This window comes from Musca domestica, unplaced genomic scaffold, assembly GCF_030504385.1.
Source record: "Musca domestica strain aabys unplaced genomic scaffold, Musca_domestica.polishedcontigs.V.1.1 2, whole genome shotgun sequence".
Lineage (NCBI taxonomy): Eukaryota > Metazoa > Arthropoda > Insecta > Diptera > Muscidae > Musca > Musca domestica.
In genome coordinates, this window is record NW_026712249.1 from 42,309,654 (window position 1) to 42,332,822 (window position 23,169).

General features: G+C 33.6%; 2 protein-coding genes across 4 annotated transcripts in view; one reads left to right on the forward strand and one right to left on the reverse strand.

Annotated features, from left to right (window-relative positions):
• Positions 1-23,169, reverse strand: part of LOC101899545 (zinc finger transcription factor lin-29) — a 412,168-nt gene that overhangs the window by 158,830 nt on the left and 230,169 nt on the right. The window lies entirely within an intron of this gene.
• LOC101897419 (uncharacterized) overlaps positions 1-23,169 on the forward strand; it is a 245,989-nt gene that overhangs the window by 9,255 nt on the left and 213,565 nt on the right. Inside the window, exon 2 of the mRNA XM_059122180.1 lies at positions 8,734-8,814. Coding sequence (XP_058978163.1) covers positions 8,734-8,814 — 81 coding nt within the window. The remainder of the gene's footprint in view (positions 1-8,733; positions 8,815-23,169) is intronic.

Sequence of the window (23,169 nt, forward strand, 5' to 3'; positions counted from 1 at the left end):
TTTGAATCGCGGAAATCAGGAAGTGAATGTAAAAATAAAATACCAAATTATTTTGTGTAAATAAAGGAAATTTGTTTTGAAATTTTGAAGTTTAATAGTTTGTGATTATTTCAAATTTTCCATTGCTGGTAAGTAAAATATCAGCTAAATAAATCATCCAACAATACAATTTTGCGGAATTGACCTAGGAAGTGAAATTTTTAATATTAAATTTGAAATCTTGTCTCACATACTTCGGCAAGGGTACATCAAGATGAGATTTTAACTGAAGCTTGTTGTTATTATAGAATTAAATTTAGATGCTTACTCTGTTTTCAAATTCAACAAGTTAAATGGTATCAGTCAGTATACCCTCAACCTTAAGTTATGATTATTCAAACAGTTCACCCTTTATGGGGAAGGTTCCGAAGCAGTTGGCCAATGTTGTCCAATTCGTATCTGTCCTAAGACTGATAAAAATATTACAATTTGTCAGATTTGGACTATATCTACTTTATATAAGATATATGCAAATTTTTGGAAAATGTGGAAATTTCGGACCGAAATATACCAGGCAAGTTAAAAAGTATCAGTCGCTTCTGCCGACAGAAGTATACCCTCAGCCAATGTTCGATTTTTTAAATATATTTTGACTTCTGTTGTGATTTTTCAAACTCCTGACTCTCTATGGAGTGGGTTCTGAAGGAGTGGGCCATTATTGTCCATTTCATATCGGACGTAAATAAATACGATATAAATATTGTGACGTGCCAGGTTTGGTCTCTATTAGTAACTTCATCATAAACTCCATACTCATACCAAGTTGCTGGTTGACAGAAATATTTAGTTGTAAAGAACCGCTGACTTGTTTCGTAAGTTATGACAGATAAAAATATTTAAAATTGTGATCATTTGTAGGTTAGGTACCAGAAGTGCTTCGCAGATATCTGTCATCCTCACAACAGATCTTCTGTTAGCAAAAATGTGTGTATGTGTCAAATTTGAAGAGAGTTGGATGTTTATTTCGCTTTTTTCCTTAGTGTTTTGTTTTTCTAAAATCTTGAACCCTATGTGCGGGGGGTACCAGAAGGAATGGTCGGATATTTACCATCTTCATAACAGATGCTGTGTTGATGGAAATATTGAGATGTACTTCTTTATGAGTTTCATGGACATTTGTGGGGGTGATACCAGAAGGAGAGGACCGAGATATTCCATATTCGAACCAGTCCTTGGTTTAATAAAAATATTGTGATGTGTAATTTTAAGATATCCAGATGCTTATTTCGGATTTTATGATCTTTTTGGTTATTCAAAACTTTAACCCTTTTTGGGGGAGGTACCAGAATGAATGGTTCGATCTCTACCAGATGTTTAACAGATCTTGTGTTGCCAAAAACATTTGGTTATGCCAATTCGGAATGGAATCGGATGTTACTCAAAATTGTTTCCCTTTGTGGGGAAGGTACCAAAAAGAGTGGACCCAAGTCTCCCATTTTCACACCAGACCTGGAATTAATAAAAAATATTGTGATGCGTGAAATTTTGAATTGAATGCTTATTTCAGATTTTATGATCTATTTGGTTATTCAAAACTTTGACCCTTTCTGGGGGAGGTACCAGAAGGAATAATCAGATCTCTACCATCTTTATAACAGATCTTGTGTTGATAGAAGTATGAAGATTTGTCAAATCTGAATAGAATCGGATGTTAATTTTGCGTTTTATGAGCTTCACGGATATTCATCTTCACTCCAGAGTTTCATGGACAATACAAATATTGTGATGTGTGTTATTTGAAGGCAAGCGGACCCTTACATCACATTTCATAAGAGTTATAAGTATTTAAAATGTTGCCTCTCTTGAGGAACTTCATAAAGTGGAGTGATATTGCCCATTTTTCACCTGACCTAGAGCAACGATGCAAATATTTGGATTTAAAAAGTTGGAGCAAAATCGGATTATCCTTTGAGACAAATAGTAGAGAATGTCATAACGAATAATTCTGTGAAGGATTTTGACTTGCTACGATCCCATTAAAAACAACTTTTGAACCATATTTTAAAAAGCGAGGGAAGAAAACTCCTTTTTGATGACTCGCTTGAGGGTTCTAAATTTAATAAAATATTTCTCGTATTGTTATAAGTAATATTGCCTAAAATTGAATACCTCCGAGGAATGTTAATCAGAAAATTAAAGAAAAAAAAATGTGGAAGAAAGGGGACCTTGCCCCCTCCATTATATTACTTTACGACATAAACTATTTATACCCTGGCTACAGGGGGTATATATAATTTGAAACGGCCATAACGTGACTCAGGGGATTTGGAGTCGATCTAGGGGTGTTCGTCCGCCCGTCTCGAAGAGAGTATCCGATTTGGTCCAAACTTTGTACATCTTCATATTATTGTCAAACTTAGATCGAGTTCGGAGATGGGCAATATCCCTCCACTCCATCTGTTACCTTCCCCACAAAAGGTCAACATTTTTAATAATTATAACTCTTATAAAATACGAAATAGCTACCTGATACTTTTCAAATTTCACACATCCCAACATTATTGATAACACAAGATGTGGTGTGAAGATGGGATATATCGGACATTTCCTTCTGGTACCTTTCGCTTTTGGTCCCTCCCACAAAAAGGATCACAATTTATCTATCGGCGCACTCTTTCTGTATCCTCTCCCACAAAAAATTGAAATTTTAGTTAACAGTTATTCGCATAATATTGAAAATGCTAGATTTTCTTTACATTTTGCAAATTTCATTATTTTTATCAGTATTAGATCAAGTAAAATACTTCGGTCCATTATATCTGACACCTCACGCACATTACAACGTTCTCCAAAAATTATCGAATATCTCATATAAAATCGAGAAAGTAGTCGAGTTAGTCCAAATCTGACAAAATTTTTATTATTTATATCACAATTATATCTGATATGAAATGGACAATATTAGCCAACGCCTTCGGAATCTCTCCCATAAAGGCTTAAAATTTTGATTATCACAACGGTGTCAAAATATATTTAAATAAAAGGACAATAGCTGCATTTGTCGGCAAAACTCACTGAGTCTTTTTAATTTTGCATACACTCATATGACGCTGGTTTTTAACCTTAAAATGGCGTTTAGGTTAGATCTAGAATTCTGATGTAGGTCGGTTTTTGTTTTTGAGGCATCCGATAAGGTATTGTATTGTATTTAACAAAGTGTAATTAAATATTAGCAATGCTCATCTTTTAACTATTCGGAGAAAAAATTATATGATAATATAAATCTCATTTTCCCAAAATACTTTTCCAACGTAATGTACACCCAGCAGAGTTGAAAGTGAAAATAAACAAACGAAAACCGTTAAACAAGAAGTAATTATAAAAACATCAATATCAAACAAATGCTATTGGCAACAAAAAGCACAGTGCATTCAAATTATAACATATTTTCAATTTAACAGGATATGTAATTAAACAAGTAAGAAGGCAGCCGGACTTTTAATACCTTTAAAAAGAATTCGTCGAAAAATACCGTTAAATTGAAAACCGTTATATGATAGATACGAGAAGACGTCATTACGAACTTCAAATACGAAATTTTAAACAATTCCGGTAAAAAATGCCCTAACATCATCAAAATACCGAATATCGGGAGGCATCGTTAAATGGGAAAAACGAAAACGTGGACCGCACATTTACGAACTTCACATGCCTACTGGCAAAATTCACATGTGCGCAAAATTTTAGCCCTCTGTCGCAATTCGTTCGATGGATAGCGACGGGTATATATAATTTGATACCACAAAATGTGCCTCATCGGAATAACGGTCTTAGACCCTGGGTCTGTTTGAACCAAATCCATTTCAGAAAATTTAGCGTCGATCTAGCAACTTCCGTCCATAGGTCTGTCTGGCTGGCGAGTGAGCACGATAACTCTCGAAGGGAGTATCCTATTTGGTCCAAACTTGGTACATCGTAATATTATTGTCAAACTTAGATCGATCATAAAAGATGCCAAAATTGAGCTTGAACAATAACCGTCATCGTCTTACCACATCAATTCAAATACTTCCCCCAACGAAAAGGAAAAATCTCGCAAAAAGTGAATACGACTACTTACTAAAAGTCATCAGCAGAATAATAATCAGCAGTGGTATATGAGTACTCTGAGTACATACCAATTACACTTATATTCCAAAAAAAAAAAAAAAAAAAAAAAAAAAAAAAAAAAAACTTAGATCGGGTTCGCAGATGGACAATATCGGTCCACTCCTTCTGGTACTTCCCCCACAAAAAATTGAAATTTTCAAAAAAAAAAAAAAAATTACTGCACAAAAAAGAAAGAATTATCCGATCTTGCTCCAACTTTGTAAATCCTAATATTTCCATCAGTCTTCATTGTCTTCAAGTTTCAGACATCCCAATATTTCTATCAACCCAAGGTCCGGTGTTAAGATGGAATATCTGGGCCCGCTCCTTCTGGTACCTCCCCCACAAAAGCTCGAAGTTTCAAGAAATATGTTTTGCACAGAAAGAGAAACGATAATCCGATTTTTCCAACTTTGTGTATCCTAATATTTGCATCAGTGCAAAGTGAGGTGCGAATATCGGTCCACTCCATTAAGTACCTCCCCCACAAACGGTCAAAATTTGGAATATTTACAACTCTTATAAAATGTGATTTAAAAGCCCGAAAATTACAAATTACACACATCACAATATTTTTATTAACCCAAGGTTTGTTTTGAAGATGGAATATATCGGTCGACTCCTTTTAGTACCTCCCCCACAAAGTGTCAAAATTTTGAATATCCATTAAGCTCATAAAACACGAAATTAACATCCAATTTTATTCAGACTTGGCACATCTCAATATTTTCATCAAAACAAGATCTGTTATAAACATGGTAAAGATCGGATTATTCCTTCTGGTACCTCCTCCAGAAAGGGTCAAAATTTTGAATAACCAAATAGATCATAAAATCTGAAATAAGCATCTAGTTTTCTTCAAATTACACACATCACAATATTTTTATTACTCCCAGGTCTGGTGTGAAAATAGGATACATTGGTCCACTCTTTTTGGTATCTTTCCCACAAAGGGACAAAATTTTGAGTATCCATAAAACGCGAAATTAACATCCGATTCCATTCAGAATTGGCATATCTAAATGTTTTGGCAACACAAGATCTGTTAAAAATAGGGTAGAGATCGCACCATTCCTTCTGGTACCTCCCCCACAAAGGGTTAAAGTTTTGAATAACCAATACGATTATAAAATCCGAAATAAGCATTCGGATCTCTTTAAATTATACACATCACAATATTTTTATTAACCCAAGGTCTGGTGCGAATATGGAATATATCGGTCCTATCCTTCTGGTATCATAAAGAGCGAAGTTAACATCCGATTTCATTCAGACTTGGTACCTCTTATTATTACCATCAACACAAGATCTGTTATGAAGATGGTAGATATCGGATAATTTCTTCTGGAACCTTTCCCACAAAGGGTTCAAGATTTTGAAAAAAACAAAACGCCCAAAGAAAGCGAAATAAGCAAGCAACTCTCTTCAAATTTTATACAACCAAATATTTTCGATAACGCAGCATCTGTTGTGAAGATGACATATTTCTGCCACCCCCTTCTGGTACCTTACCCACAAATGGTCACAATTTCCAATACTTATTCCACAAATCTATATGATTTCACATAAAATTGCATTAAAATATTCGATTTCCTTTAATTTTTGCACATACCATTATCTTTATCTGTATTAGATGAAGTATGAAAATGGAATACTTCGGCCCGCTATATCTGCTACCTCTCGCATATTCCCACAATTTCCAAAAAATTTCTTATATCTCATATGAAGTATAGGAAGCAGTCGATATAGTCCAAATCTGGCACGTTTTAATATTCATATCAGTCTTAGATCAGATACGGATTGGTTCTATATTGGCCAACTTCGGAACCTCCTCCATAAAGGGTCAACAGTTTGAATATCAATAACTCAAGGCTGGGGGTATACAACTGATACGACTGATACTATTTTACTTGTTTTTATATATATTTCTCGCAATTATTAGAAAGCTAATAAAAGTAAATAATTGTCAATTTTGGTATATTTTCTTTTATTTATAAAAAAAATCGATTTATTCAATTTCAACTTTGAATTGTCAACCTGAAACACTGTACCCCCGCTCGCGGCATATAGTTACTTAAAACAAAAGTATTTAAATCGAATTGTATTTATTTCACTTTTAAAGCATTTTCACATCATTTGGCGATGGTCCAAAAATGCCAGTCGTACTCGAAACGATAAAATTTAAGATGAAAAAAAACAACAAGACAGCATAAAAAAGAAATGCCGAACAAAACAAAAGACAAGGAAAAACACAAAGACACACACCTACAAACATAGAAATGAGCATCATTGGCAGCAAAACAAACAACAATGAAAGTGTGTTTAGAATGGCCAAAACAAAACAAACAAACCGACAAATAAAAAATAATTGTTTTGTTTAATTGTTTGGAAAATGAATAACGTGCTACTATAACGAGAGAGGGAGAGATAGGGAGAGGAAAAACAAGTGAATAGATGCTTAATTAAAAAAATTATTATCTGCAAAAGTTCAGATATAAAATATTATTTTGTTTTTGGAAATTTGTCATTTGCAGAAGAATAAATAAAAAGACTGCCTCCACTCCACATTCTTTGCAATCATAACAAGAGATTTGTATACAGTACAAAACTTAGTATACTGACTGCTGTTATTTCTAAGCCACTCGTCCGACAACTGTTAAAATTATTCCAGTGACAGCTCATTTGTACGCTTGTACAAAGGCATTTGGGAGAGAATTTTCCAAACAAAAAAAAGTTATTCGTGATGGAATTCAAGCGTGATAGTATGATTTTCTTATATTTGGCTGGAAAACCACAAGTGGCTTCGGTACAGCTCTCCAGCATTTAAATGTGAATAAATCTTTTGTCTCTCGTACCATCGCTCGTTATCGTGATACACTGGTAGCGTAGCCCGACGTCAAGAAAGTGGACGGGAGAAAACAGCAACATCAGGAGAAATGGTTCGGAAAGCAAAGAAGCAACTTGATCGAAACCCGCGTCACAGTGGCCGAAAAATGGCTAGTGCAAATATTGAAATATTGAAAAATGAGTTTGGGGTAAAGCCATTAAAATTCAAAAATATTGCAAGAATTTACACCGCAACAGAAAGAAAATAGACTCAAAAGAGCTAAAGATTTGCTTCGATTGGCCGAAAGTGGTGAATTGCCGAATTTGGTTTTCCCCGATAAGAAAACATTCGTTGTCCAGCTTGCCGAAGAGGTCAGCTGAAAATGTACACCTTCGGTTGGCCACCGGAACTCAAGCGCCGGCCATGGCGATGGTGTGGGACGCCATAACAGCCGATGGTCGGTCTCTGCTCGTATTAATCGACCGTGGCATTAGAATAAATGCCGAATATTATCGAGAAAATATTCTGGAGGGTGTATAAAAGCCTTGGGCACGCAAACATTTTGGCCGCAGACCTTAGACATTCCAACAGGACTCAACACCTTCGCAACAAGCACGCGCCACCCAAGAATGGTTACAAAATAAGATTCCTCGCATCATTTCCAGCGAACAATAGCCCCCAAAATATCCGGACTATATTGGACTATTGTGTCTGGAGTATTTTGGAAAGCAAGGTTGGCACCTTAAAAAATACCAAAGGGTCGATCACCTCAAGTAAGTGCTTCGCCGGGAATGGGCCAAAGTACCGCAGAGCAATATTCGGGCAGCGTGCGCCGGTTTCATTGGCCGTTTGAAGGCCATAATTCGTGCCAAAGGTGGCCAATTCGAACAAATCTAATCTAATTCTAAAATTTGATGCTTTTTCCGACATTTTCGCTTTCATTCGATAAAATTAAAAAAAAATGCGATCAATTATGGCTTTTGACGTTCAAATTTGGTATTTTAAGTTCAAAATGAATATTAGACCCTAAGACAGAAAATTGTCTGTGCAGATCCATGTCTTCGTATAGCCCTCATATAACGGTACCTCCCGATATTCGGTATTTTGATGATTTTAGCGACATTATTCACCGGAATTGTTTCAAATTTGTTATTTGAAGTTCGCAATGGATACTACACCCTAAGACAGAAAATTGTTTGTGCAGGTCCACGTCTTCATATAGCCAGAATTATTTAAAATTACATATTTAGAGTTCGTCAAGGGAACTACAGTCTGTGACAGAAAATTGTCTATGCAGGTCCATGTCTTCGTATAGGCCCCATATATCAGAACCTCCCTATATTCGGTATTTTGACGAGTTTAGGTACAATACCCTCCGAAATTGTTTGACATGTGGTATTTGAAGTTCGTAATGGATGCTACAGCCTGTGACAGAAAATTGCCTATGTAGGTCCAGGTTTTCGCACAGCTCCGATGTACTTCGCTATGTACAATAGTTTGATGACTGTAGCCACATTATTCACCGTTTACTTCAAGTTTCGAATTTGAATATGGTAATGGCTTATGACAAACAATGCCTTTATAGGTCCACGTCGTATGGACCCCAATATAACGGCTATATTTGGTATTTTTAAAATTTTAACTGAATTTTTTAATGATTTTATTTTTTGAAAATTTCCAAATTCGTTCCAAATGGTGGAGGGTATTCAAAGTTCGGCCTGGCCGAACTTACTGCTTTTTAACTTATTATAATAATTTTTTTTCTAATTTTTTTCCAGAAAGCCCAACAGGGCCTACCAAACTGGCACATCAATTTTGGTTTTCATATCCGCCACCGGGCGCTGGCGGAGGCTCTTCAAGTAAGTGTCCAAGTCAATTTAACACTAAATGCATTTACCGCCCCCTCTTTTGAAAATCACCCTAAGTTTCGGAACTAAATTTAGAAATGTTATGATTTATTTTATTGAAAAAAAAAAAAAAACCCACAAAAAAAGAAAAAAAATACTCCATGAAATGAGAACAAATTAAATAAACTTTAAATTGATGTTTACAAACAAATTTTTGATGTATTTTTGTCAACTAAATATTGTTGGATGTTTATTTCGATTTGTTTTTGATTTTCTTTTTAATTTTCTTGGAAATTAGTCTGACAAAACCAAAAAAATAATAAAGATGTTCAATGTTGATTATTTTTCTATTTTTCCGATACTAAATTTCTTACCTTTCGTAATTACTAACAAAAAAAAAAGAAAAACCTCCTCTAACTAATTCTACTATACTAACATAAGTTTCTATTCGAACTGAAATCATAAAATCATTGTGTAAATTAATTCTCCTCGATACGAAATTCCATTGTAAATGCAAAAATCTAAGTTTATAAGTTTGGTTATTTTTTTATGAATTTTTAAGTAGCTTCTTAGACGATCTTCGTTTGTTCGGTTTGATTCGTTTGTTTTTGTTACACTACACAACAGTTAGGTGTTTTGGTTTGTTTTTAATTTTTTGAAGTCGAATTTTGGAGTAGCCTTTGAAATCGTCCTTGGGAAGAACATATTTATTTAAGGAACATTTGAACATAATCCAAAATCTATGTTTATTATACCCTCAGCCATATGAGTAAATACGGCCAAAACGTGCCTCATCGAAATACCGGTTTAAGACACTAGGTCTTTTTGGACCAAATCCGTTTCAAGACATTTGGAGTCGATGTCCGTCCGTCCCTCTGTCTGTCTGATAACTCTCGAAGGGAGTATCCGCTTTGATCCAAACTTCGTACATCGTAATTTTATTGTTAAGCTCAGATCGAGTTCACAGATGGAATATACCGGTCTACTCCTTCTGGAAGCTCCCCCACACAATGTCAATATTTTTGAAGTAAATGATTTACGGCATAGAAAGAGAAAGGATAATCCGATTTTGCTCCAACTTTGGTCCTAATATTTACATAAGTGCTAGGTCATGTGCGAAAATTGACAATATCGGTCCACCCCTCCACAAAAGATTAAATTAAAAAAAAAATACAAATAAAATAGTATAATTCGGTTTTGCCAAAAGATGTATACTCCAGCCTTGAGTTATGATTATTCAAACTATTGATCCTTTATGAGGGAGGTCCAGAGCTGTCGGTCCAATTTGACCAATTCGTATCTGACCTAAGAATGATAAATATATTACAACGTGACAGATTTGGACTATATCGACAACTTCCTGTACTTGATATGAGATATGTGCAAATTTTTGGAAAATGTGGAGATATGTGTGAGGTAGCAGATAGATAAAAATATTGGAGTGTTCAAAATTTGAAGGAAATCGAACATTTATATCCAATTTTATGCAAAATCAAAAAATCCGAAAAATTACATACTCGTATCAAATTTTTGGTTAAGAGAAATATTTAGATATAGCAAGATGTAAAGAATCGTCGACTTCTTTCGCAAGTTATGACGGATATAAGTATTGGAAATTGTGACTCCTTGTGAGTGAGAAACCAGAAGGAATTGGCAGATTTACATCAATTTCACAATAGATCTTTTGTCAGCAAAAATGTTTATATGAAATTTGATAAGATGGATGGATGGATTTGGATGTTTATACCGCTTTCTTTGAGCATTTTGTTTTTGAAAATCTCGAAACCTATGTAGGCGAGATACCAGAAGAAATGGGGCTATCTCCACCATATATTTAACAGATCTTGTGTTAATGGAAATACTGAAATGTACTAAGTCTGAATGGAATCGGACGTTAATTTCGCGTTTTATGAACTTCATGGATACTCAAAATTTTGACCCTTTGTGGGGGAGTTACCAGAATAACTGCTCAAATCTCAACCATCCTTATAACCGATCTTGTGTTGATAGAAATATTAATTGTGCCAAGTCGGAATGGAATCGGATGTTAATTTCGCGTTTTATAAGCAAATGGATATTTAAAATGTTGACCCTTTGTGGGGGAGGTACCAGAAGGACAGTAGACCTTGGGGTAATAAAAATATTGTGATGTGTGTAATTGGAAGACAATCGGACTCTTACATCAAATTTTATAAAAGTTGTAATTATTCAAAATTTTAACCCCCTTGTGGAGGAGGTACTTGATTGAGTGAAACGATATTTTCTATTTTCATATCTGATCGAGCAATGATACAAATATTAGGAGCAAAATCGGGTTATCCCTTCTCTTTGAGTGCAGCAAAATATTTTTTTTTTTTTTGAAAATTTCGACCTTGTGGATCAATATTGTTCATCTCCGAACTCGATCTAAATTTCATAATTATATTACGATGTACCAAGTTTTGATCAAATCGGATCTTCCCTTTGAGAGTTATTGTGAGCACCAGTCAGAACGACAGAATGCCCTGCAACGGATTTGGTTCAAAGAGATTTCCAACCGTTATTTCGATGCGATGCACGTTTTGGCCGTATCAAATGATATATACCCTCAGTAGTCATATGACTGAGGTCATAAATATTGAAATTTTGCACGACGATCAGGTTTGATGCGTTGTCGTGTGATAAGTTTAGATTTTGGAAATTCGTACCGAAAGGGTACAAAAACTAGAAATGTACTAAAATCAACGAAAAATTGAATACTTGTATTGGGCATACTGAATGAGCTAGAATCCTGAATGAAGTGCAGGATAGACGTACCAAAGGATTTTTGGAAATTCAAATTTAACGTACGTACAAAACTTTTAACGTAAAGTACAAAACTTCTAAAATGGTGGCATTTGGTATTATGTGAACATATAGAGCTAAAATATCAAGGTTGGAAAGTCCTAATTTCGGAAAAGTTTGGTTTAAGGTGATCAGATAGTTCTTGAAATCTGAAATTTGGTATGAGGGTCACTATTTGTCAATAGCCTGGACACATGGAGGTGGTTTCGGATATGTGTACTATAATTATTCGAAAAGTACTAAATAGTACTAAATTTGATATTGGGAGAAGAAATCGAGCTTGAACTCAAATATTTGACATTGTGGTCTCTGTTGCTATGTGGGATTGAGATAAGGAGGTTGTTTTGGAAATGTATACTATATTTGTACAAAAAGCACTAAATGGTACTAAATTTGGTATATAAGAGAAGAGATATAGATAATATACTGAAAATTGGTATTTAGATAACTGTTGGTATCTGATGTTGAGATTTGGAGTTTGGGTTCGGCAATGTGTACTATAGTAGTACAAAAAGTTCTAAATTGAACTAAAATTGGAATAGAGCTGAAATCATGAGTTTTTAATATCGAAACTTCTGTTGGTGCATACTAAAGTTATTCGAAAAGTACTAGATGGTACTAAATTTGGTATTGGGTGAAGGAATAGAGCTGGTATCCTGAAATTTAATATTAATGTCATTGTTCGTGTCTGTGGTTAAGATATGGAGGAGAATTTGAAAATGTGTACCAGAATTATTCGAAAAGTACTACTAAACTGGGTATTGGGTGAAGGGATAGAGTTGAATTCTCAAAGTTTCATATTAAGGGGTCCATTGGTATCTGGAATTGAGCTAGGGAGTTGATTTTGAAAATGTGTACTATAATTGTACGAAAAGTACCAAATAGTACTATATTTAGTACAATTTGGTGTTGGCTGAAAAGGTAGTACTTGAAAGGGCTAAAATTCTGAAATTTGATATTCAGGTATCTGTTAGTATCTGGAATTGAGATATGGAGGTAGTTTTGCAAATGAGTACTAAAATTATATGAAAAGTACAAAATGTATGTGTCTGGAATACCGAAAATTGAAAATTGAGATCTGTGTTAATATCTAAATATTGAGATACGGAAATTGCTTGGAAAATGTGTACAATAATTGTACGAAAAGTACTAAATGGTACACAATTTGATATTTGGTGAAGGAATAGAGATGAAATCCTGAAATTTGATATTGATGTCGCTGTTTCTGTCCGAGGTTGAGAGAAGGAGTGGGTTTGGATATGTGTGTTATAATTGTACTGAATAGTACTAATTTTGGTAACATGGGAAATGGAAGAACTGTAAGCCTGAGATTCGATATTAACGTTACTGTTGATATCTGGAATTGGATACGGAATTGCTTGGAAAATGTGTACAATAATTGTACGAAAAGTACTAAATGGTACACAATTTGATATTTGGTGAAGGAATAGAGATGAAATCCTGAAATTTGATATTGATGTCGCTGTTTCTGTCCGAGGTTGAGAGAAGGAGTGGGTTTGGATATGTGTGTTATAATTGTACTGAATAGTACTAATTTTGGTAACATGGGAAATGGAAGAACTGTAAGCCTGAGATTCGATATTAACGTTACTGTTGATATCTGGAATTGGATACGGAATTGCTTGGAAAATGTGTACAATAATTGTACGAAAAGTACTAAATGGTACACAATTTGATATTTGGTGAAGGAATAGAGATGAAATCCTGAAATTTGATATTGATGTCGCTGTTTCTGTCCGAGGTTGAGAGAAGGAGTGGGTTTGGATATGTGTGTTATAATTGTACTGAATAGTACTAATTTTGGTAACATGGGAAATGGAAGAACTGTAAGCCTGAGATTCGATATTAACGTTACTGTTGATATCTGGAATTGTTGTGAATATGTATAGAGCAAGAATCACGAAATTTGATATAGAAGTCTTTGTTGGTATCTGGTGTTGGTTTTGCAAATACGTACTATTATTATTCCTACTATATTGTACTAATATTGTTATTGGTTGAAGGAAGTGGCTCCATCCCTTAGTTGGTTTCTAGGGTTTACATATAGAGCTGTTGAAATAGTTTTGGATAGAAAAATTCGATGTGGGTCCACAGTGCAATTGCTAATATCCTCCGCGTAAAACTTCAATATGAAAGAATATTTCTTGATGTAAAAGGTAAACATTTCTATAATTTTTTCCGAAAAGGGAAAAATTTCAAATTCCGAAAATTTGGTACGATGTATGACGTTTTAATTAAAAAAAATTGTCAAACTAAATTTATTATGCATTTTAAGCACTAACAAGTTAAAAAGCTGTAAGTTCGGCCGGGACGAACTTTGAATACCCTCCACCATTTGGAACGAATTTTGCAATTCTCAAAAACAATAAAATCCGTTAAAAAGTCTGTTAAAATCTTAGAAATACCGAGTGTAGCTGTTATATTAGGGTCAATAGGAAGACGTGGGCCTGCACAGACAATTTTCTGTCTTAGGCTGTGGTATTCATTGTGAACTTCAAATACCAAATTTGAAACAATTCCAGTGAATAATGTCGCCAAAATCATCAAAATACTGAATATCGGGAGGTACCGTTATATGGGGGCTATACCAAAACGTGGACCTATATGGACATAATATACATTTGAGTAAAATTTTATCAATCTACTTCAATTCGTTCGGAAGCTAGAGTGATTTCCACAGACGGACAGACGACTAGACAGACGGTCATCGCTAAATCGACATAGTATTTTATGCTGATCAAGACTATTTTTACTTTGTGGGGTCTAAAATGTATATTTCGAGGTCTTATAAGTGGAATGACTTAATATACCATCCATACTATGGTGTAGGGTATAAAAATGCCTAAAACGAACTAATCTAGAATGTTAAGGTGGACTTTTCCTTAACGAAGTATCAGGCACTTGGTAATGCCTTAAAAATCATGATCTTTTGAAAATATCCCTTCGACATAAATTTCGGAGTCAGTAATGCTTCTCACCTCTCCTTATATAAAGTTTGGGGATAGTCAACCATAAAGTGATTTAAGATAACTTCTTTCAATGAAGCATTAATAAAATGACAATATCTCCATGATATAATTTTTAAGAATAAACCCCTCCAGGCTGCTTCAACGACTTCCACACAGATTTCTTATTCCTTATGTTATCTTATTTTTTTTTGGTTCATTTCATTTGCATACAATTAAAATTCAATCCTTACCCGATAACAAATGTTGTGTAGTAGTCATTTTCTCTAAATAGAATTTTAACAAAACACCAAAAAAAAAAAACTTTTAAAAACAAGTTGTTATTTCTTTTGAATGCTTTTTTGAATTGAAAATGAAATATAAATTAGAATTATAATTGATTGACTTACTTAATTAATATATTTATCATCCCAGTAATTATGTTATAAAAAAACAAACTACTAATACTAATTCTAATACAACTACAACTACCTCCTACTACTACCTACCTACCTACCTACCTCTACTTCTATGTATTATTATGTCGTTGAAACAGAAAAGTAATTAATTAAAACCTTTCTTTCCATTTTTCTTTTGCATTTCGAAACCTCACATGACAATCTGAAAAATCAAACCACAAAAAAAAAAATAAATAAATAAAAAAAACGACCACCACCACCCAGGGGATTTATCGTCTCCACAAATGTAGAAAGAAAGTGTTGACTGCAATTACTCCAACTACTACTCCTACTTTAACTTGTACTACAACCACTACAACTAACTGTTAACTAATACTCTAACAAGAAAACAGCAAACAAATACATTAACACCGACTCCAGACTATTAACATAACATTACCATTAGCAGTAGTCCTCTACATATCCAAGTAACCGAAAAAAAAAAAAAAACTTATCTTTCCCGTAACCTTTGTATCTCTCTCTGTGTGTGTATCTGTGCGTATAAACCGTGTTGCATAGTAAAACCGTAATGAAAGTAAAACACCAACACAATTACAAAAATTAAACCAAAGTAACTTTTAATGAAAATTTTTTGTTAAAAAAACAAAAAAAGAACACATTTAAAAAAACATTTAGACAGAGGTAAGGCTTGAAACTAAAATGTAGCAAATCAAAAAAAAAAAAAAATCTTTAATTTGGTTCCGTTCTTCTTCTTATTCTTAGCAATTTAAAAAAAAAACAATAATTATTTTTTCAAATGTTTTTTTTTTTCTTTTTCCTATAATTTTCGTTTGTTACTACGTTATTTTCAAATGAGAAAAAAAAAGAACAATTAAAAATTTATCAAAGTTTTGAATAGAAACTTTATTTCATTGTTGATTTTATGTTGTTGTGTACGTCGTACGTGTATGTATGTGTGTTGGTATTTCATTGTTAACATTTGTCCATACTTTATTATTATATATATAGCGTTCCTAGAGTAAAAACCAAAAAAAAATAATAATCTGTTGTCTAAAGTTAAGTATGGCCGCTTAATATTTTGATAATATTTTTAAATATAAAATAATATTTATTTTAGATATTTATGCATGATTTCCATAGAATTATGTTCTTAGGTTTAGAGAGCATGATATAAATTAGTTTAAAATTCCCTTTTTAAACAATTATGAGTATAAATTATATTTTAATTAATTTTAAATAATAGACAAATAAATATTGATATTAAATATTAAATTCCTGGAATGTAAGAACATAATTTTATTATACTTAAGTAATGATATTAAAGAAGAAAATTTTGAAATTTAGGATTTTAAAAGACAGAATTTTCCATAACCAGTGGACCTAATGACTTAGGGAATACTTAATTTTTTAAGGATTGGCAAAATTTAGACTCATTGACTACGTAATAAACAATACCCAGTAAAAAAGTTTGGAGACGGGAATTTTGAGTTTAAAGAAAATATTCATATTTACAAAACAATATTCAATATTCAAGCCAATAAGGAAAAGTCAAAAGTCGGCAGAGCCGATATGATACACTACACCACTATGCATATTTAGAAGAGCTCCCGTAACAAAAGAATTTATTTGAAATTGATCATACCACCTACGAAAATTTGGCTTTAGAACAATTATAGTATGGTTTTAGAGGGAACTAATATATGGGAGACATATCCAATTCTTCGATTTTCACTAAATTTGACGAAGATATTTTAATCTTTTGTACTAAATAACATATAGAGTGCATAGGAAGAATTATATATAAAAAAATGTATCGGAGCCGATTTCCACAAAATGGAAACGTACGTCTCGAAATTCACTCAATTTGGGCATTATTTGCACAATAAACCTGAAATCGGAATAAGTGTATTTAGGAGCTATATCCAAATCTTAGCCGATCTCAATAAAATTTGGCAAAGGTGTCTCCGAGCTCTATAAAATATCTGGTACCAAATATCATTGTTGTCGAATGGATATTACGAACACCATATTGGAGGGAACATGTATATGGGAGCTATAGCTATATCTGAACCGATTATCTCCGAATTCGATGTACTTGCTTGTAGACCAAATTCGGTCGGATGTACCAAAATTCAGGACTTTTGGGCAGATATTGGCCTCTTGGTGCACAATTAACCCGAAATCAGTTAAAGATATATATGGGAGCTATAGCTTTATCTGAACCGATTTTCACTAAATTTTATGTACTTGCTTCTAGACTGAATTCGGTGGAATGTACCAAAATTCAGGTCATTAGGTTTTATATTGGCCATTTGGTGCACAAATAACCTGAAATCGGTGAAAGATATATGGGAGCTATATCTAAATCTAATCTGATTATCACCAATTTCAATAGGGTTTGTCCTTGGGTCAACCAAATATTGTTTGGGAAATTTCATGTAAATCGGATAATAAATGCGACAGCCACGTATTCTTCCACAAGAATACATTGACGGACAGACGGACTGACATGAATAAATCGACTCAGAAAGTGATTCTATGAAGATCTTCAAAAGTAACAATGGGTCTATCTAGCTTCCTTCTAAATGTTACAAAAAAATCACAAAGACATAATAAGAACAGCTAAGTTCGGGCAAGCCAAACTTTCAATATTCGTAAATTAACTATAAGAAGACCTGGACTTTCATGGGCTACTTTTGTCGTAGTCCATTACAATATACAAATACTAAAAAAATATAGCTAAAATTATCAATATAACGAATATAGGGAGGTACCGTTATATAGGGGCTATGTGAAGACCAGTACCTGCATAGACAATTTTGTTTTCTGTCACAGGCTATAGTACCCATTACGAACTTTAAATACGAAATTTGAAACAATTCCGCTGAATAATGTCGTAAATGTCGTGGGGGGTCACGTTGTATGGGGGCTATACGACATCGTGGACCTATTTAGACAATTCTCTTCGAGGTTTTAAGAGGTTTTTTTAGAAAAAAAATTTGTATGGATTTTCAGACAATTCGATTAAAAAGGGGAGCTAAATTCATCAACATGCTGAATATCGGGGGTACCGTTGTATGGGGGCTAAACGATATCGTGGACCTAAATCGACAATACTCTTCCAAGGGGTAAAGGAACTTCTTGTGTGGATTTTCAAGGGGTGAAGGAAAATCTAGTGTGGATTTTCAGACAATTCCATTAAGAAGTTTGACAACAATAATACGATAATAAAAATGCCGAATATGAGGGCTACACAATGTCGAACGATATAGCCTATCTTCGAACTTGACCTGCCGGCAGAAAAAAAATAGATCTGTGCAAAATTTTAGCTTCCTATCTTAATTCGTTTTGACTCTAGCGTGATTACAACGGAAAGGGAAAGCAAAATCGTCTTAGAATTTTACGCTGATTAAAAATATATGTGTTCTGTTAGGTCTAAAATTATTATTATATCGATGAGTTACAAACGTAATAACGAACTTGATATTCCCTCCATACTATGTATGATGGAGGGCTTAAAAAAATACGTCGAAAAATACCGTTAAACGAAAATCGTTTTATGGCGCTGTAGGATGATGTGGACCTGCATACAATACAATAGATTGTAGTACACATTTCGAACTTTAAATATGGAATTTTAAACAATTATCTAAATACCGAATATTCGGAGGCACAGTTATATGAGGGCTCTACAAAATCGCGGACCGACATGACCAATTTACGAACCTAACCTGTCAATGGTAAAATACACATATGTCCAAAATTTTAGCCCTCTATCTCAATTCTTTGTAAGGTCTAAGATAAGCATTTGGAGAAGTTACAAACGTAATGACAGAATGGTGGAGGCTATAAAAATGTATGATTTTGGAAATTGAGTTATGGGGCTATGCTCGGAAAATCTAGCAAGTTTTTACCACAGGTAGTTTTTATCGTGATAACGACAATGTTATTTTTTCGTCTGGGAAATATCTGGTTAACCGGTTATTTAACCCGAATGTTAGGATACAAAATCCGGATTTTATCCGGTTCGGCAGAACCGATTTGTATAGTATGGGCATCTTTTGAATTAGCTTACGGAAATGGTTTTCCAAATGTATAACACCTTATTTGGTTATTTTAACCTATTTGGAAGGAAGCTGTCTATGGAGTAGGTTCCTAGGGAATGGGCCAATATTGTCCATTTCGCATCGTTTGTTTTTCTTTGAGAGTTTTTTGTTTTAAAACCTTGAACCCTATGTGGGGATGTACCAGAAGAAATGGTCGGATCTATACTATCTTTATAACAGATCTTGAGTTGATGGAAATATTGACATGTATCAAGTCTAAATGGAATCGGTTTTATGTGGGGTAGTTACCAAAAGGAGTGGACCGATATATTCCATCTTTACACCAGACCTTGGGGTAATAAAAATATTGTAATGTGTGTAATTAAAAGGTAATCGGACTCTCCAGCCATATGGGTGAAAGTCTAAAAAATTCAGTTCGGATCAGGTCAACAAGTTGATTCGCCAAAATTAGGATTTTTTGTGTCCCTATGACTAATATTAAGAATCTGTAATAAGTTTGAAAAAAATATATTCAGATGATCAAAATCAGAGCACTAGATGACATAAGGAACGATTCAGGACAAACAATCCCAAACAATTCCAAACAATTTAAATTTAATTTATCTGCTGTCATGCAAAATCTGTTAAAAATGTGACTACAGTTCTTAAAGTAGCAAAAATTCAGGGGTTACCGTTATATGGAATAATACCAAATGTTGGCCAGTTCGTATGGGTGCAATCCAAAACTAGGTCTTATATTCAAAATGCTATTTTACCCATTAAAATTTTGCTAGGATCTTCAAAACTTTTGTTGCAGGGATCTTCAAAACTCCTAAAATCAGTCAGTACTTCTATGTGGACGCATTTGTAGGTGAAGTTTCGAAAAGCTGAGAAGCTACTAAATACTAAATTTAAAATTTTCTCCATTAAAGATGTATATCCTCCGAGAATTACATAATTTGGTTAAAAAATGAGTCCAAAACTACCAAAGTTATTTGAATTAGATATGGAGCTACATTTTTTTTACATGAAGAACATACATTTAATGGAACCACCAAATGACAAATGAAACAAAAGCTCTGTTCCAGTACCTGAAAAAATCTACTAGTTTTGAAAATTTCTTCGATGTCATAAAGGGAAAATCGGTTATCGTTGGGAAAACTTTTATATTCTTCCAGTTTTGGAACAGACCAACAGTTTGCAGCAGAGTCGTTAAAATAGCGGGAAAGATGACGTTGTTAACCTGCAGTTACCTATCATTCATAAATGAATTACAATTTGAATATATTAAATCCTAAATTTAAAATATCTAAATTGCACCAATAAAACACTAAATTTCCCACAACATTTATTAAAACCAATTGTCATACTTTGCGAATATTTTTGCTACCGATTTCACACTGCACCATAGTGGTGTAAAAAAAATATATAAATACTAGGTTTTTTTCGTTAAGGCAGTCTAGTGAAAAATTACAACCGCGATTTTTCAAGTAATTAATTTGACAAATATCGTTTAACGAGTACGAAAAATATGTTAATTTTTTACGCCACATTGTTGTGGTGTTTGCGTGTTTTTGTTGGTGTTGTTGGCATTGTTTTTCATTTTTCTTGTGAAACGCAACATTTAACCTGGGAATGTACAAAGGTATGTACGAATGTTAATGTGTAAATGTCATACGAATATTAACATTGTAATATTTCATGTTTTGCCGTGAAACCATAAACCAATTTAAAAAAACACGACGATTAACCCCTTGAGGACCTGAATTCATGAAAATGGTGAAATTGGATCGATGTGTTGTAAAATATGGGCACATTTGAGCGAAGTAGTAGGTCAATCCAATATGACAGAGTATTATCTATTGAATTTCCAAAAGAATGCATCGTACCACCAGAGGGGTTCATATACTGACCTATGATTGAAGTTTTGCAAGGAATTGCTATTGGTGGCAAGATGTGTGATAATGCCTGATTTTCAAATATTTGTAAAATATTAGAAAAGGGTGAATGTCTGAGGCCATATAAAGTTCATTATTGGTGTCTCCTTACATTGCACAGTGGTCGACGTCGTATGGGAACAGCGGCCAAAAATACTTTCAGTGCAGATATCAATATGATTCTTTGGTTATGGTACCTTGATGGGATAAAAATAAAAAATGTGACAAAATGGATATGGTCGATGCATGTTTTGGCATGGTCGCCTTAAAACGTACCTCCCGAATAAGGGTTATTTGCCCAATTTTTGTCACGTTTCTACACTAGATTGTTCTGTTATTTGACATTTTACATTCGAAAGAGCTAAAAAATAGTCTTACTGAAAATTATTTCGAACGGCCCGCCTTTAGGTAGAGTCCCCCTGTAAAGGTACCTTCAAAAATAGAGGTATTTTTTATACAAATCAATTCCAAATTTGATTATTTTTTGTAAACAAAATAGACAATTTTTCTGTAAACAAAATAAACAACTCAATATAAAATCAAAGTTACTAATGGATATTTATAAATTTCAGTGTTATTCAAGTAAATCAAATGCAGATTTTAATAATATAGATTTTTTATTGATTGGTAACGTTCGCTGTCCCGTTATAAAAGGGTCAGAGCTCAGAAGAAGACGGTTAATAAGATCTGTGTTTGTTGAAACACGAGAATTTTTTCGGGTATGATTTAGTCGAAACTTTTTTATATCTTTGTTTCTAGACTCCACGGCCACCTCCTATAATTCTCCAATCGTTACAATGACAAATTTATAATGTCGGGTGCATGTATTAACATTTTATTAGCTGCGGGTTGAAGATAGTGCCATGGATATCTATTTGTTAACTCTTTAGCCGTTTCCTGTGCAGAGTCCTTAATTTTTTCGACATTAATATTATACCCAGAAGACAATGTAGGCAACATTATTAAACACCCCTCAATTATATCCTTATCAATCCCAAACAACAATAACATATCCTATGTTACTAGCACCATAGAACTGACAAAATTGGAGCGAAGTCACTTCAGTATATTGGGCATAACATACAAATCTGACAAAATCTGAAAGTTAAATTAGCACTTCTAGAATCTTAGGACCATTACTAATGGCGTGAAAAAAATCACATTGGAGGATTTAGGGGGGAAAACAATTAAAACTTTAACTGAAATCCAATTTTATTGTCAAAATTAATTTTAAAGGCAACTCAGAACACGCACATCGTCTATATTATACACAACTACTAAACACACAAATTACTGCACTAAAAATAAGTCAATACCTTGCTTTTCAATAATAATGCCAAGAGTTGTCATTTTAAAATGTATTTAATTTTGTAATACAGATCTATTTTTACTCTTTTTTTTACTGATCCCACTGAAAAAAGCAACTAACTACATTTTCTCTTTTTTGATGCTAATTTCGAAGTGTACCGTTAGAATGAAGTCAAGATTATTATGTTTTCTAAAAAGCTGAACCTCTTAAGAGTTCATATGTACACATTTGACAATAAATATCTGATTTTCATTTTTTGAATTTTGGCCAATGGCAGCGACCACTGTGCATTGTAGTGTAAATTATCGAAATGTACGAAATAGGCGTGTACGAAAAATACTAAAATTTAATATTTTGTATTGGACAACCGTAGTAAGCTAGAAATTTGGAATGATGGAGTGCAGGATAGATTTACTACAGGGTTTTTGAAAATGCGTACTAAAAGTGTGCGAAAAGTTCTAATATGTTACCATTTCGTATTATGTGAACGGGTAGAGGTAAAAACTTGGAAAGTAAGTTCACGTTTGAAGGTGGTTTTGAAAATATGTACTAATTGTGAGAACTGTACTAAAAGTTGAAAAGTTGGTTTAGGATGAAGTATTAGAGTGGTTTTGGAAATGTGTGCAGCAAATACACAAAAAATACAAAATTTGGTGAAAGAATAGTACTGAAATCATTAAATTTGATATTTAGTTTTCTTTTTTTATCTGGGAATAAGATATGGAGGCGGTTACGGAATTGTGTACAATGAACGTACGAAAAGTACTAAATAGTACTAAATTTAGTATTGGATAAAGGAATTTATCTGAAATCCCGAAATTTTGGCATAGATGTCGTTGTTGGTGTCTGCGGTTAAGATATTGAGAT